Source organism: Callorhinchus milii, unplaced genomic scaffold (genome assembly GCF_018977255.1).
Source record: "Callorhinchus milii isolate IMCB2004 unplaced genomic scaffold, IMCB_Cmil_1.0 Scaffold3, whole genome shotgun sequence".
Classification (NCBI taxonomy): Eukaryota; Metazoa; Chordata; class Chondrichthyes; order Chimaeriformes; family Callorhinchidae; genus Callorhinchus; species Callorhinchus milii.
This window is the reverse complement of record NW_024704744.1, coordinates 60,650,693-60,666,466: the sequence shown is the minus strand read 5'-3', so window position 1 is coordinate 60,666,466 and position 15,774 is coordinate 60,650,693. Positions and strand designations below refer to the sequence as shown.

Sequence of the window (15,774 nt, the reverse complement as noted above, 5' to 3'; positions counted from 1 at the left end):
TACAGGACTCCACTCCATGTCTACGGATGACATCCCCAAGAGGGAGCATGTAGATCAGAAACAGGAGGGGGCCAAGGATGGATCCTTGGGGTACCCCGCAGGTGACCGGGTGAGAGCGGGAGGAGAAGCCGTTTGTGCAGATGTACTGTTGGCGGTTTGTGAGGTAGGACTCGAACCAGACGAGTGCGGTCCCACTGAGGTGGATGACGGAGGAAAGGCGGTGGAGGAGGATGGTGTGATCGACTGTGTCGAACGCGGCGGAGAGGTCCAGGAGGACAAGGAGGCAGAGGTAGCCCTGGTCACAGATAGAGAGGATGTTGTTTGTGACTTTCACAAGCGCAGTCTCTGTACTGTGGGCGGAAACCGGACTGGAGGGGTTCGAAGAGGGAGTGGGAGGAGAGGTGTGCGCGAAATTGGTTTGTAACAACGCCTTCTAGAATTTTTGAGAGGAAGGGCAGGTAAGAAATAGGGCGGTAGTGGCTGGGGTTTGAGGGATCTAGGGAGGGTTTTTTCAGGAGTGGGGTGATGACAACAGTTTTGAGGGAGGCAGGGACTGATCCGGAGGAGAGGGACTGGTTGATAAAGTCAGCCAGTAGTGGGCAGAGGAGGGGGAGCTGGGTGACCAGTAAGTTGGTGGGGAGGGGGGTCGAGGCAGCAGGTGGTGGGTTTCATGGAGGTGATGGTGTGTGAGAGGCAGGAGGGAGAGATGGGAAGGACGGAATGTAGAATGGGGGTGGTGGTAGGAGCAGATGATGAGGAGGGTGAGGGGGACAGTGAGGGCGTGGTGGTGGGTGACAAGGGGCAGGTGGATGAGGCTGCCTGGCAGGTGTTAAGTATTTTAGAAGAAAAGAAGTCCATGACCTCCTCGGACTTGGCATTTGATACGAAGATTGAGGAGGCCTGAGGGGGGACACGGAGGAGATAGTGGGTGGTGGAAAAAAGGATTTTTGGGTTGTGTTTAGCTTCCAAGATGATGTTGGAGTAGAAGGTCGATTTTGCACGAGTCAAAGAACGGCGATAGCTGTGGAGATGCTCGAGCCTCAGTTGGCGGTGAACTGTGAAACAAAGGGCCATTCTGACTGAAAACTGCAGCCTACACATTCCTGCACCATAATGGTACACAAATAGAAATGTCCAGTTTGTCCCATCTTGAAATGGTATTACCCCAGAAATTATTCCAATGATTGCAATATGGAACTTTAATCTAATGGCTTTCAAAAGTTTAAGAAACAAGATGCATGACATACCTTTTATTTGGATCTTTTATAAGTAATCCTGACAGCAATGATTTTGCATCAGAAGAAAGAGTTCTGGGAAATTTAATGTCCTCCATTAGGATCAGTTCAAATAGCTTCTCGTGGTCCTGGTTGTAAAAAGGCAGTCGACCGCACATCATCTCATACATTACGACACCCAGCCCCCACCAGTCAACAGCACGGCCATAGTCATTGTCTTCTAAAACCTGTCCAAGAAAACAGAAGACATATAGTTTGACAAGAGTTGAAAGATGTTTGTCTTAAACGGCCAATATTTTTTGGGGTCAGCTGGGTGTCTGCCACATAAAGAAACCCATCACCATGCTTAAAAGTATCCAAAACAGGGTTTCAGATATGTATGCTACCTACACATGTAAACTGTTCTGTGTCTGGAATCCAATGTGCACTCTCTCTCTGGAGAGATAGAACCTGGTCACCTAATTCTGGACAGTATTAGGTACAGTTTCTGAGAGTGTGCTGCTGGAGTTTAACCAGCTAAAACTGCAGAGCCTGCCATTGGGAACATTCTGCCAAGCTTCCTGCTGCATGACCACCCAGGACCACACTACCTATTAGGGCTCTGACTCACAACATATAGAGTATTAAGGAAAGCAAAGCTTCAAAATGTGTAAGAATCAATCAATCATACGTAAAATAGTGACTTCACTAAGTAAGAAATAATTTCAAAAATTAGCATTCCTACCTAGAACGTGTACTGTTTAGTTTGGGTGGTCAAAATACTTCCAATTTGGACATTTTTTCCCTCCAAAACAAAAAGCATGCTTACAAAACCATACATGCCTGCTCTCCAGCTGGCTCATTTGGTAAAGGTATTGACTAGCATCAAAGAGCCAAATACAGCCAGAAAGTGCCGAGTTGAATTACAAATAAAACTGTACAGACATTGCCAAGTACTCACCAAATTAAAACCAATGTAACAGAATATGGACCTCCAGATTAGGCTGAGCTTTGATGCTCACTGAGGTCTAATATCCTCAGGAGTCCTGTAGTTTAGTGATTAGAGCACTCGCCTCGCAACTGAGAGGACCTGGGTTTGATTCCCGGGGAGGACAAAACATGGGGCAAGTTTCCTTATTCCACATGCCTGTTTACCTAGCAGTAAGTAGGAATTCGCCACATTGCCTGCCTCAATCCGTACCTCACACTCACAGTAGCTGAAACCCTCATCCACACTTACCGGATGGACTTTTCAAATGCCCTTCTCGCTGGTCTCCCCAGTTCCACCATACCATTGGCGGGAGAGCCTTCAGCCACTCTGCCCCCAACCTCTGGAATTCCATCCCCCAATCACTCCGCTTCGCCCCCTCCTTAGCCTCCTTCAAGTCCTGCCTCAAAACCCTCCTCTTCGACCATGCTATCGGCCACCCACCTTCCACTCCCCTCCCTTCTCGCTCCCTGACCCCAGCTCGGGTCTGAAATGCTGTACACTGTCCAGCGCCTTGGGACGTCCTCCTGACATGAAAGGCGCTATACAAATGTAATCTTGTTGTTGTTGAAGTACACAAAATTCAATTAATTCAGAACTCCACCTCCGGTTACACCCTCGCACAAAACTCCGGACCCCCATCACACCAGTCCTCTGCACTGGCTCCCAATTATCGAATGGATTGACTTCAAGATCCTCTCATTCATTTTCAAATCCCTTCTTGCCCTCCGATTTGCTTATCCCCACTCCACCACCCACTGCCTCCACTTGGCCGGCTCCGGCATCCTGTTCATCCCTCACCCACTCTGCCCCACCATCAACCGCCGGGCTTTCAGTCACTGTGCCCCAAAGCTCTGGAATTCCCTCCCTCAATCCCTTCACCTTGCTCCCTCCCTCCTCATTTTTAAATCCCACCTAAGGACCTCTCTTTCTGAACATGCTTACGGTCACCTCCCCCTCTCTCTTCCCCTGGCTAGAGGTCAGACACCGACACTGTCAAGCGCTCCGGGATGCTACCCCGCGTGAAGGGCGCTATATAAATGCAAGTCGATTGGCGGATCACTTTTCTGGGGGTAATAATCCATCCAAAAATCACTCTCAAAATATACAGTCAATTCGCTTTACAGTATATTCTGTGAAGGTCTTTGAGACATTTCGAAGACATGATAAGGCGGTATACAAATGCAAGGACTATTATTATTAACAGGAGAGGAAAGAAAATTGATGGGATGAAAAGATATATTCCTTGCTCATGAACTGAGAAGAAAAACTCAGAATATTTCGATCGTAACTTGCCACACATTTTCCTCAGCAAAGTACATTCAAACTAATGTTTATTTTAAAATATGATGTTTTGCACTGCTGCTAAGTACTCCAATGGAATGGAAGGAGAAAGAATTTTATAGAGACAGAGTAAAATATTACAACAAGAACAAAAGATTGTTTGCAGGAAGGACTGATTTGCCACAAGTAATTTTCTGTCTCACAGTAGGTCAATTATTACATCAGAGTACTACATTTTTGCTTTTTGTTTTGTGAAGGAAGTAAGGATGGCTACAAGCTGTAATAGTAAATATACTCAAAGAATCAGATATCTCCAGGCAATGGGAGATCTAACTTCAAATAGGATTTTTCAAAATGTGGTACTGAGAAAATCATCCAGACTCATTGCAAGTTGAGTCCAAAAGTTGGACTCAACTTGCCTCAGGAGGCAAACTCAATATAAAAACATATTGAGGTGGCTCGAGCATGTGTTGGGAGCATCAATGAATAATGCCTCAGTGCAGTGAGCTAGTTTGCACCTGAAACTGTGCAGGTACATCAGTATGGATGCAGATTAGTAGCCAGAATTCATCATGGCTGAATTTGCTTATTGCCTTAGTGAAAACTTTGGAAAATTCTTAAATTTAGTTTTAATTTTGAAACAGAATTTCTGCAGTGATTAATTCAGATATGGTGAAAAACAGTAAACAATAATGTTATTAATCATTTGGCACATTTTGTAGACTCATTCCCATGGCATTTCTTACGTAAACCTGCTGGTAAAAGATCCATGAACATTTCCTTACATAGCACTATCTACACAAATTATTATTCAATCCACTTCCCCTCAATATGGAATATATGCTGGCAAGAAGACTGTTTTTAGTATTTTGCAAAAGCTGTGTAAATGCATTTTACTGGGTTTCACAACTACCCGCATAACCGTCCCCATCTGTCACCATCTGCTATTATTTAGCATCCACTTTCTTTTTGAAAGAACACTTCATGATGCAAATATCGCCCAGCACTTAAGTTATTTATTGGCACCATTGAGTGTCAGGCCTCTTAAAATTAATTTTCACACGTTTGAAATCTTAAATTGCACATTAAGCAATCTGTACTTTAGATTAGGGAAAAGGCATTCTACATTAAGTCCTTAATTTTCAAATAGCTAAAATCTAGAAAATAAATATTGCAGTTTACAATGAATAAAATGAACTTTGTATCTTCACACTGTCCTCACATTATATTCCACACAAATTACTAGTCATGTGTGACTAAAGCAGAATCAAATTAAAGAATGACACTTCTATTACTTATTATATCCAGGTTCTATTACATAATAATAATAATAATAATAACAATTCTTGCTTTTGATATAGCGCTTTTTACGTCTTCTAGACGTCCTAAAGCGCTTCACAGAATATACTGTAAAGTGAATTGACTGCATATTTATGGGTGAACGCGGCAGCCAATTGCGCACAGCAATATCCCACAAAGTCATGGATTGAAAATGACCAATTTATTATTTTTATTTTTTTTGGAGGCATTATTATTAGGGCTCTGTGTGGAGTAAGGAAACTTGCTCAAGGTTTCGCACTGCCTGGAATTGAACTCAGGTCTCTCGCTTGCAAAGCGAGTGCTCTAACCACTGAGCCACAGGACTCCACATAAACCATTGTTGCAATATAATGTGCACAAACTACCTCAATAACTTGCACGTACATAACCCTCCATGTGGGGTTATGCCTCAGAACAAAGATGGGGTTGGATGCTGAGCAAGAGGGTGGAGGGAGATGCCATAGGCGTGTTCAAAGAGGTATGTTTGCAAAGCAGGGGCAGATCAGAGAGACAAGGAGATGCTGGGGAGTGGAGGGATTTTTAGGTGGTGATGGTGAGGTCTTTGTAATTGACCTGCTACGAGACAGAGAGCCAATGGAGGTTTGGTGAGGACTGGGGTGATGGATGTATGGAGTTTGGTCCAGGTAACAACAACAAATTTACATTTATATAACACCTTTCATGTTGGGAGGGCATCCCAAGGCACCGGACAGTCCAGGAGGGGCTGAGGAGGGTGGGGGGAAAAATGATTATGGTCAAAGAGGCACGGTCAAAGAGCAAGATCTTGAGGTGGACCTTGAAGGACATGAGGGAACGGGCAAGTTTTAGGGACTCCAAGATGGAGCTCCAGAGAATGGAGGCAAACAGGCTTAAAGCCCAAATGCCGACGGCTGGGGCAAGTATAATAATAATAATCCTTGCATTTGATAGAGCGCCTTATCAAGTCATTGAGTCATCTCAAAGCGCTTCACAGAATATATTATGAAGTGAATTGTCTGTACTTTTTGTAAATTGAATCCTCTTCAATATCTATATGCTCCCTCTTGGTGACATCATCTGCAAACATGGGGTCAACTTCCACATGTATGCAATGACACCCAACTCTTCCTCTCTACTTCCATCCTTGACTCCAAGACCACTGCTGTCCTGACAGAATATCTGTCAGACATCAAGTCCTGGATGAGAGCCAACTTTCTTCAGTTGAATGTCAACAAGACCGAGGCTCTCCTGATTGGCTCTCACACCTCAGGCGCTGACAGCATCACCATCCATGGTTGCACACTCCACTTTACTAAGCCAGTCCGGAACCTTGGGGTCTTGTTTGATCCTCAACTAGCCTTTCTACCCCACATCTGTGCCATGACCCGCTCTGCCTTCCCCCAGCTCCGCCACCGTCTCACACCTCAAGCTGCCGAAACTCTCACACGCATTCATAACATCTAGGCTTCATTATGCAAACTCCTTGCTTGTCAGCCTCCCCAACTCCTCCCTCCATAGGCTGCAGATCATCCAGAACTCTGCAGCCCATGACCTCTCCCGCACCAGGCTCCGTGACCCTATCACCCCCATCCTCACCCGACTCCTGGCATCCCATCACACAGAGGATACAGTTCAAGATCCTGGTCCTCATCTTCAAAGCCCTCCACAGCCTCGCTTCCCCCTAATTCTGCGACCTCCTAACCCCCTACCAACCTACCCTCTTCCCTAGCTCAGCGGGCTCCGGCCTGCTTCACGTCCCCCAGCTCGCCTGCCCCACCATTGGCGGGCGGGTCTTCTGCCACTCTTCCCCCACACTCTGGAACTCCATCCCGCATTCCCTCCCCCTCGCCCCCTCCCTTGCCTCCATCAAGACCCATCTCAAGAACCTCCTCTTTGACCGTGCATTCGCTCACCCTGCTTCCCCCGACCGCCTTCCACCCACCCACCCCCCACCCCCGACAACCCCCAGCTCGGGTCTGAAACACTGTCTGTCCAGCACCCTTTCATGTCGGGACATCCTCCCGATGTGAAAGGCGCTATACAAATGTAACTTTATTGTTATTGTTGTTGTCATTTGTGGGAAAAACACAGCAGCCAATTGCGCATACAGTGCCCCACAAACAGTCGTGGATTGAGTGACCAAATTATATTTGATTGCAGGGATCATTATCCCCAGAAAAACGATCCGCTAATCAACAAACGTGTTCCTACTTAACGCTAGGTAAAAAGAGGCGCGTGGAGTAAGGAAACATGCCTTAGGTTTCGCCTCAGGGATGAGAGGCAGCTGAAGCTTGCTGAGTTTAGAGATCAAGCAATATCAACCTGCTTCCAGTCCAATGTCACCTTTGTGATCAATAGTAATGAGACGTGCGAGGGCAGCCACTCATTTGCCCTCGGATTTGCCTTCTGTGGTTATGGTGTGCTCTGTTTAGTGGCTTCATCTTAGCAGAAAGTCATAGGAAAACCATGAAGCTAGAATGTGCATTTCAACCAACTAAGTCCATTGCCTCTACAGACCTGTGAATACTCTCTGAACTTTGTTCTTAAGTTCTAAATCTATGAGTCTTTGGATCATTTTCTCTTCAGCAATAAAAGTTACCAATTTTACAATTTTACACCCATAATTTACAAATGTAGAAGCAAAAAATACTAACAAGAGGGCTTGAAAGCATTTTCAACATAGAACTTTTTCCAAATGCAAGACAACTGCAATATGAAGCTAATACAAAATTCCCTAAAGCATTAGTAAACATTATTTTCAACACGATAGATCATTCTAATAACCAACCAACCAAACATGAAATCTATTCTTTCATTAGCTGTGATAATGCAAATTTTCTTCTCACAGCTTTCTGTTCAGTTCACCGGTAAGGTTATATTGAAAAAAATATTTTACAGTTGAAAAGATTTTACCATGGATGATGCAAAAACAAATATTTTCAACACAATGAGATATTCAAATAACTCATCAACAAAAGTCACTGTGTCATATTTATGGGAAACAATTAGAAAATGTTTTTCCAAACAGCTCTTTATGAAGAGAGTATAGTACAAATATAACTCTGAAAAAGAGCGGAACAAATTTTCTTTAGCTTTGTATTCCTTCTTTCTGCTTAAAATATAATCCAGCATTATCCCACAAACCCACAGGAAAGTTTGTCATATCGATTATAATGACCTTACCTCTGGAGCCAAATATTCTGGTGTACCACAAAATGTCTTCATGGTAGCTGCATCTGTAATTCCTTCTTTGCATAGTCCAAAATCTGTAATTTTGATGTGGCCATCTTTGTCTAACATTAAATTCTCCAGCTACATGAAATAGAAGTAGAACAAAAATCAATTAATACACATGAAAAATAAAAAATACATACATCAACTGTAAAACTAAATTCATGGGATCCCTTCCTCACTCCCTTTGCCTCGCCCCCTCTCTTCTTATTTTCAGGTCTCTGCTGAAGACCTTTCTTTTCAACCATGCCTTTGGTCACCTTCCTCCCCCCCACCCCGGCTCGACACCGGGATCCATTACTGTGAAGGACTCTGAGACGCCATCCGGCGTGGAGGGCGCTAAATCCAAGTTGTTGTTGTTGTTGTTGATTGATTGGATAGCTCTTCTGAGAGCCGGCACAGGCACGAAGGGCCGAACGGCCTCCTTTTGTGCTGTAATATTCTATGATTCAAATAATTTATTCGCTTTAGTTTTTCAGGGAAATTAACCTATTCTTCCAAGAATACGAGGAAGTCATTTCTCAGTATATTACAAATACAAACCAAACAGAATGAAAGTTTTTGAAAGATTTAACAGCATAAAAAAAATTCTATTTCCCAGTCTTCTAAAATTTTCATAAATTTAAGCTTGGAGAAGGAATATCAATGACAATTATAAACAAATTATTTTATGTCTAGCTGTATCCATTGCAGCTTCACTTGCAACCAAAGGATCCAATATGAAATGTAGATTGACACACACACAGACATTTCGCCTTTATCTATGCTCAGCTGGGATGACTCCTGTGGAAGACTCCTTATGGGAGGACTCAGTGGAAGAACTCCTTTAATATATTTTCTCTTCCAGTCTCTCTGTCTCTTATTCTCTCTCAGTCTCTCTCTTCTAGTCTCCCTGTCTCCTTCTCAGTCTCTCTCTCTCCCAGTCTCTCTCTCTCTATCAGTTTCTCTCTTTCAGTCTCTCTCGGTCTCTCTTAATTTCTCCCTTAGTGTCTCTCCCTCGGTCTCTTAGTCTCTTTCTCTGTCTCTTAAATCTCTCTCTCAGTCTCTCTTTTAGTCTCTCTCTCTGTCTGTCTCACTCTCTCTCTCTCTAGGTCTCTCAGTCTCTCTCCCAGTCTCCCCCTCTCTCTCTCAGTTTCTCTCTCTCTCAGTGTCTTTCTTAGTGTCTCTCTCTCTCAATCTCTCTCTCCCAATCAATCTCTCAAGCTTTCTCTCAGTTTCTCTCACTCTTTGTCTCTGTTTGTCTCTCTCTTTCTATGTCTTTCTCTCGCTCTCTCAGTCGCTCTCTGTCTTTCTCTGTCTCTCCCACAAAACACATAGTCACTACACTTTATAATACATTCTCTCTCACAGTCTCTCTCTCATTATCTCAGACTCTCTCTGTCTGTCCCACATGGGAGGATTCTGGCTCCCATTATAACCAGAAAAAAGTGCCATACATTTGTTGCAGAATATAGACGTATCTCTCTGAACGATGAATGCTTTCCTCTGATGCTGCGTAGTTGCAGAATACGATACGTACCTCATATTTTGGGGCTTAATGAAAGCATTTTTAATATAGCTCATCAATGATAGACAATTCCCCCCTAAAAAAAAGTGTCCATGACACTGCCAGTTACAAGACCTTTCTGATGAGGTATAAATCATGTCTCTACATCAATCGGTTATTGCGTGATTGCCAGATACATAGACAGACACTTAGTCTTTATTAGTATAGATTTTGCCTCAACTAATCTGTGAGAAAATGCTCATTTAATCAGCAACCAGTACAGGGTAACATAGTCTACAATCATGCAGTTCCAAACAAAATAGCACCCAGATTTGTCAATGGGATCTAATGTATTACGAGTTCTAATTGGGTTTCTTAAAACAGAAGTACATCATACCAACTTGCAGAAACTACGAATGGTGGGAACTACTTTCCGACCCAAATTTATGAACATTTTAGAAAGTTTAGAAATGAAGATCTTGTTGAGTAATGCATGTGCATTACCAGAAGGAAACCACACTGAGATGATTAAGGAATTGTATGAGAAATCACCACACCAAATTAATCACTACATTTTACATTATATCCTATGAAGTGCTTTGAGACATTCTTCCAATGTGTAAGGAGTTATATCAAATGGAAATATGATGATTAATAATTATTATTAAGTGCAATATTATCTCAGATTTTAAAAATCCCCATGATTTTGTTCCCTCAAAGTTTGATCATCAAACATTCAACAAGTTTATCCATCATCAAATCTGAGACAACTAATGAAAAAGCTTAGGTTAAGTGTCAGACCAGATCCTTTCTTTGCTGCCCCTGAAGAATTAAAACTCACCAGCTTTATGCTCAAGTTTAGAACAAATAAAATGCAACTGACTCAGCACATTTGAAACACATGCTTCATACTTATTATATAATGAAGCTTCATATATATTTTAACAAGATAAAAGACTTCCAGACAACTTTTTAAAACGCATAGAATATTATGTATATGTTGCTTGGACGCATCGCTGCTAAAAACATGTTAAAAATTAAAACTAGTACAATAGCCAGGACTCAGGTTTGCACTTTACATATAGCAAGGTCCTTACTTCAACCAGAATTAAACAGGGAATTGGTAGCATGAAGGAAAAATCTTCCCTGGAACTAAAAAGGAAGAGAGAAATAAAACACAAAGAAGTGATTCTCATCCATTCATTTCCGGCCATTTATTAAGAGGCGATTGCCGAGTCACCTTAATTTGGAGGTAAATACAAAATAAATGGCCTAATTTTTTTTGGTGGGGGGGGAAGGGAAGCCACTGCATTAAAACTGGACAAAAAAATCAATTTAAAAAGACCCAAACTACACTTCACAAAGATTCTTAAATTCTATGAAGAAATCAACAGTGGCAATTATTACTATAATCTGTTGTGGGAACAGCAGGTTCAGCTGTTGCAAGTAAGTTATGAATAATTTCAAATATGTTCCTCGTGTGAAAAATAGGAAAAAAGAACAAATTCTGATTACATTGTTACCTTGAGATCTCGGTACACAATCTTCTCGGAATGCAAATAGTCTAGAGCTGAGACAATTTCTGCACCATAGAAGCGTGTGCGGTCCTCTGAGAACACACGTTCTCTCGACAAATGGAAAAACAGCTGCAGGGTAAACAGCAGGGACAGTATTGTAATAATTACTGATTTAGTGGGGAAAATTAACACAAACATAAAACACCTCTCATCACCATATTGTGATGATAGATAGTGTACCCTTGGTAGACACTGATGGTTCCTAGACGGCAGCTGGTTTATCTTTCAAAGTTTCCGAGGGGAAATGTGAGCTGCTAAATCAGCTTTTTAATCAATATACCAATCTTGTTCTAGACATTCTGTGCACTTCCTATTTAACCTCCTACTTACTCCTGAAAAAAGTGCAGCAGTGCAATCTAATTATCTTTTTCATATTGTCAGGTGTTGAGCTGCAATATCAAATACCTGTATGTTCGCACTGTCATAGGCATTCATACAAATTACCACTGTTACCTCCAAACAGTCCCGTATTAATTGACCTGCCATCAAAATTTGCATAAGAAAGGCCTGAATGTGTCAAACAGAGATTAGACATCCTACCCACTCTACAGTTCCTACCAAATTACATGTACTGAAACTAAGGATTCCACTGAGTCTCTCAAAATCTTTACAATGATTTATTATTTGTATAGATTTTGCTTAGAAGAAATGCTGTGTTATGCAATGTATTGTGATTTAACAATAACGGATATTAAAAGATCAAACATGACACATTTCAAATATTAATTTCACCATATATTGATTTTAATCTGCTTATTAAAATAGTATGAGATGTATTTGGAACTCTACACTTCCTATTTCTTTTTAAGTTTGATCCAAGGTTATGAAAAATTTTGAAGAAAACTACAACAAAAATACCACAGTTCCCTGCTGTGTTTATATGCAAAAATATGCTAAGTACCTATGATTTTTAATGCAAGGACACATTGAAATCTTACTGCTCTGAAATATTACGAGGACAAACCTAATTAAAACTAGTTATCATGTTTTACATTTATTGTTTCATAGTAACAGGTAATAATTTTATTTAAATTGTTTCGTTCAAAACATACTTGCACTACTAGAGAAAAAAATCATATTTTAGAAACTGATTGTGCATTAATAATGCCTTTCATTTTTATAGCCTCCATTCCAAATTTTGATACACAAATTACATAGTCCAACTGTTCTGATTCTATAATGTATTAATTGACAATTATCATGATAAACTGCTGAATTTGTAATGCACCACACATCTTGCTACATCCATTCCTACAGTACCAGTCAATTTAATACTATTGCAGATAAACATATTTAGAATGCTAGAACTTTATATTTGTAACTCTTTTCACAATTCGCCATTCTAACAATACTTTTCCAAATTTCTGCAGTGGGCAGATTTCAGACTGAAAGAAGTTTAGCATTATAAGGCTCTTTTGATCTGCTCACCATGTCAAAATTTGGGAAATGTAGTAATATTTTCATAACTTTTAAAAAAAGCATTTTTTACAATATTTAAATAAACAGTCAAAGGAGGGTCATGTCTATATTTTCTCCTTCTGGAGAAAGTTACAACTTTCGTTACCATGCCAGTGTGCACCATAAAAAATAATGCTGTGAGAATAATAAAATGCTTTCATAATGAAATGCGATATTATCCAATCCCAGAATGCCTTGGTATGTGCCAAATTTTATTAATGTGTACTTGTCTTTGACTGCAACAATGTTATAATGCTCAAGAACAAATCCTTTATGCTGAGGTCTACAACTAGTGTCTTTAATATGCCTTATGGATACTGTCCCAGTGGGCATATAAAGTATGTTGAAGACACCTAGTGAAAGTATACATATTCTTATCCTACAGAAATATTAATCTTCATAATTTCAAGTCTCTAAAAATAGTCATTTAAATCAGCAATCACAGATTTATTTTTTAAAAATTCCATATGCCTTCTGACTTACTGCATAAAAATCTTTTGTTATATACATTAAGAACTGTGTTGCTAAATTAAGTTTTCTTCTGACAAGAATTACTACAGTAAGGAATGTTGGATTGCTTGCTGGAGAATTTCTATCATCATTGAGAAATTGAAAGGGGCGGAAATTCCAATTTCCCTGGTCCAACTAGTTTGGGGCATTTTTATCTCACTGTGATGTTAGAAGTATCATTTTATTGTACTAAAAGTGACAGCATTCATTCTGTTAATCAGGTTATTCCAATTGCTGGAAGTCAATAGCTGCTCATTATAAATAAATTACATAGGATCCTTATAATAACGCGGAGGCTGGGATCCATATAATCCTAAACTGCCATACAGTAAGGTCTGATAGCCGTTTTCATTGTGAATAGACAGAAGTTGGACTTAAAATGGCCAACTTCTGGGTCACCTCCAGTATCATTTCCTGCTTTGCACATCATAGCAAATGAGAAGTGGCATTGGTGATGACCTAATACCCAGAAGTCAGCAGTTTTAGTGCATAAATTGGCTCGCACGTGGGAAGTAGTGTAGTGTGCAAGTGCATTGGATGGGTACAAAGTGAACTTTAAAGAAGTGCATTATAATGGGGCCACAGTGTATATAACATTGGCAAGACTTACCTCCCCTCCGTTCACATACTCCATCACAAAACACAACCGATCTTTAGTTTGGAATGAATACTTTAATGACTGAAAACATAAAAAAAATTATTTGTTCATCATATGTAATGGAAAATTCTCACAAACCTTTAATGAGTATAAGTGTACTTTTGAAGGCATTTTGGTACAGTTTTAACATTAAACTGTACTTAATTTTGACTATATCCTAAAGCAGCAAATTAGCTAAGAATTAAGGCATCAAATGTGCCAAATATTTTAATCAACACACAAATGGAGACCATTCAGCCCGCTGGGCATGTGCTTGTGCTAATTCTTTCACCCTATTCCAAATTCTCTTTCAGAGATCGCCATTAAAAGTAATTAAAAGGAAAATTGTTCCAGATATTCTACTCGCTTGCTCTAGATCTAGTCAATAACATTTCCAAATACTACATTGTAGAGTATTCTCAAAGTGTGTTAAAATACAATTGTGTGAAAAGAACTGCAAATGTGATCTTTAAAAGGTACTGACCATATGAGAACAGTTTTACAAATTTTCATCAAATAATTATGAGGGGTTTTGACTGGGTGAATAGGGAGACTATTTTCCCTGGTAGGACAGTCACTGGCGAGCAAACAAAGATTTGAGACAGCTACAAGAAGAGAAAAAGGAGAGCTTAGGTAATTTTTCACTCAGTTGGGATGTGGAATGCCCTGGTAGAGGCAAAGTATACTGTAGGTTTCAAGAGCGAAGTAGACAGGGGTAATAAAGATAGAGGCTTGAAGGGAAATGGGGATAGGCAGTGGAGTGAAATTGAAAGCGCAACTTGCTCTGAGAGCCGGTGCAGACTTGATAGACCGAGTGGCCATCTTCTGTGCTGTAAATTTCTATGATCCTAAGATTACTTACAAATAATTTGGGCTAACAAATTGTGAATTTGCAAATCCTGAATCCTGCCAGTAACTGGACGTGTATCACATTGACCGAAAGATCACAACTCCATTGTAATCTCCTTCCAGGTGTGTCACAAATGGAGTTTCCATGGGTTGGCGTGAAACATCAGCAGGTTTCCATACCTTCCTATCCTTTGGAAATGCCACTTTTTTGGTTAATGTATTTTAATTTGTGTCATTACATTGTGCATTTGTAAACAGAAGTGTTGTACTAAATACTATTAAAATTATTGAATTTTGGTTAATTTCATAATATATTTTGTCTTTGGGTCTGATCTGGTTCAGTTTGAGCACCCAAAACGATTCTAAGTAGCTTTCACACATGATAATAACTTTCTTTCATAATGATATCACTTATTACATTTTCAAGTTCTGTGTGGCATGCATACTGCTCATTTCAATGTATTCATTTCTATCCAGAACAGATGTTAATCTATAATCTACATCTACATTATAACTCAGTAGGTCTAGTTAGTACAAACATATGCTATAAATTTAATAGAAAATCAACGCAATTCTTGAGCCCCATATCCATTAAATGTTTTACGGCAGAAGAAAACATTTTACAGTCTTGTACTTACCGTTAAAAATGGATGCCTAGTGTTTTTTAATACTCTGCTTTCTGTAAGTGTGTGTGCTACCTCATCCTAAAGAAAAGGAAAAACTATTTTAAAGACTGTCAAGGTAACAGACCTATACCACAAATGTAAAATGTTTAACATTTATTTAGTTTTATTACAGCTTTTCTTCAGTTTAGACCAGAAAGGGCTAAAATTATATCGATAAAATGTAAAAAAAAATATTTTTTTAAACGAGCTAATGCCTGCTTAATAGCAAAAGATATCTATGTATGAAAGTCTGATTTTTTTAAATATTGGTCATAATCTGTAACTTTCTTAACAACTACTTGAGTCCATTTTTTCTTAACCACTCAATCTCTCCAAAGCCAGTATAATGGCATTAATATTCTGTTTGGCATCATAGGAAGCAACGTCAGTGGCCTGGAAGTAGTTGTATGTAAGTAGTTCTGGAAGTAGTTCTGTAATTCTAAATAAAATTATTTAATAATGGGAATTCATTTTACTAATTTTCCATAAAATTGGAAAACCTAACAAATACTAATTAAAATTGAACAATGGAAAATGTAATCATAATAGAGAAGGAGCCCTCCCTGCTGCATAATT

General features: G+C 40.0%; 1 protein-coding gene across 7 annotated transcripts in view; it reads right to left on the bottom strand.

Moving 5' to 3' along the window:
* LOC103181750 (RAC-gamma serine/threonine-protein kinase) overlaps window positions 1–15,774 on the bottom strand; it is a 141,032-nt gene that overhangs the window by 15,131 nt on the left and 110,127 nt on the right. For all 7 annotated transcript variants that reach the window (XM_042333650.1, XM_042333652.1, XM_042333651.1 and 4 more), the window contains 5 exons: window positions 15,172–15,237; window positions 13,658–13,726; window positions 11,026–11,148; window positions 7,969–8,097; window positions 1,248–1,462 (listed from right to left, as the gene is read on the bottom strand). In XM_042333650.1, coding sequence (XP_042189584.1) covers window positions 1,248–1,462; window positions 7,969–8,097; window positions 11,026–11,148; window positions 13,658–13,726; window positions 15,172–15,237 — 602 coding nt within the window. The remainder of the gene's footprint in view (window positions 1–1,247; window positions 1,463–7,968; window positions 8,098–11,025; window positions 11,149–13,657; window positions 13,727–15,171; window positions 15,238–15,774) is intronic.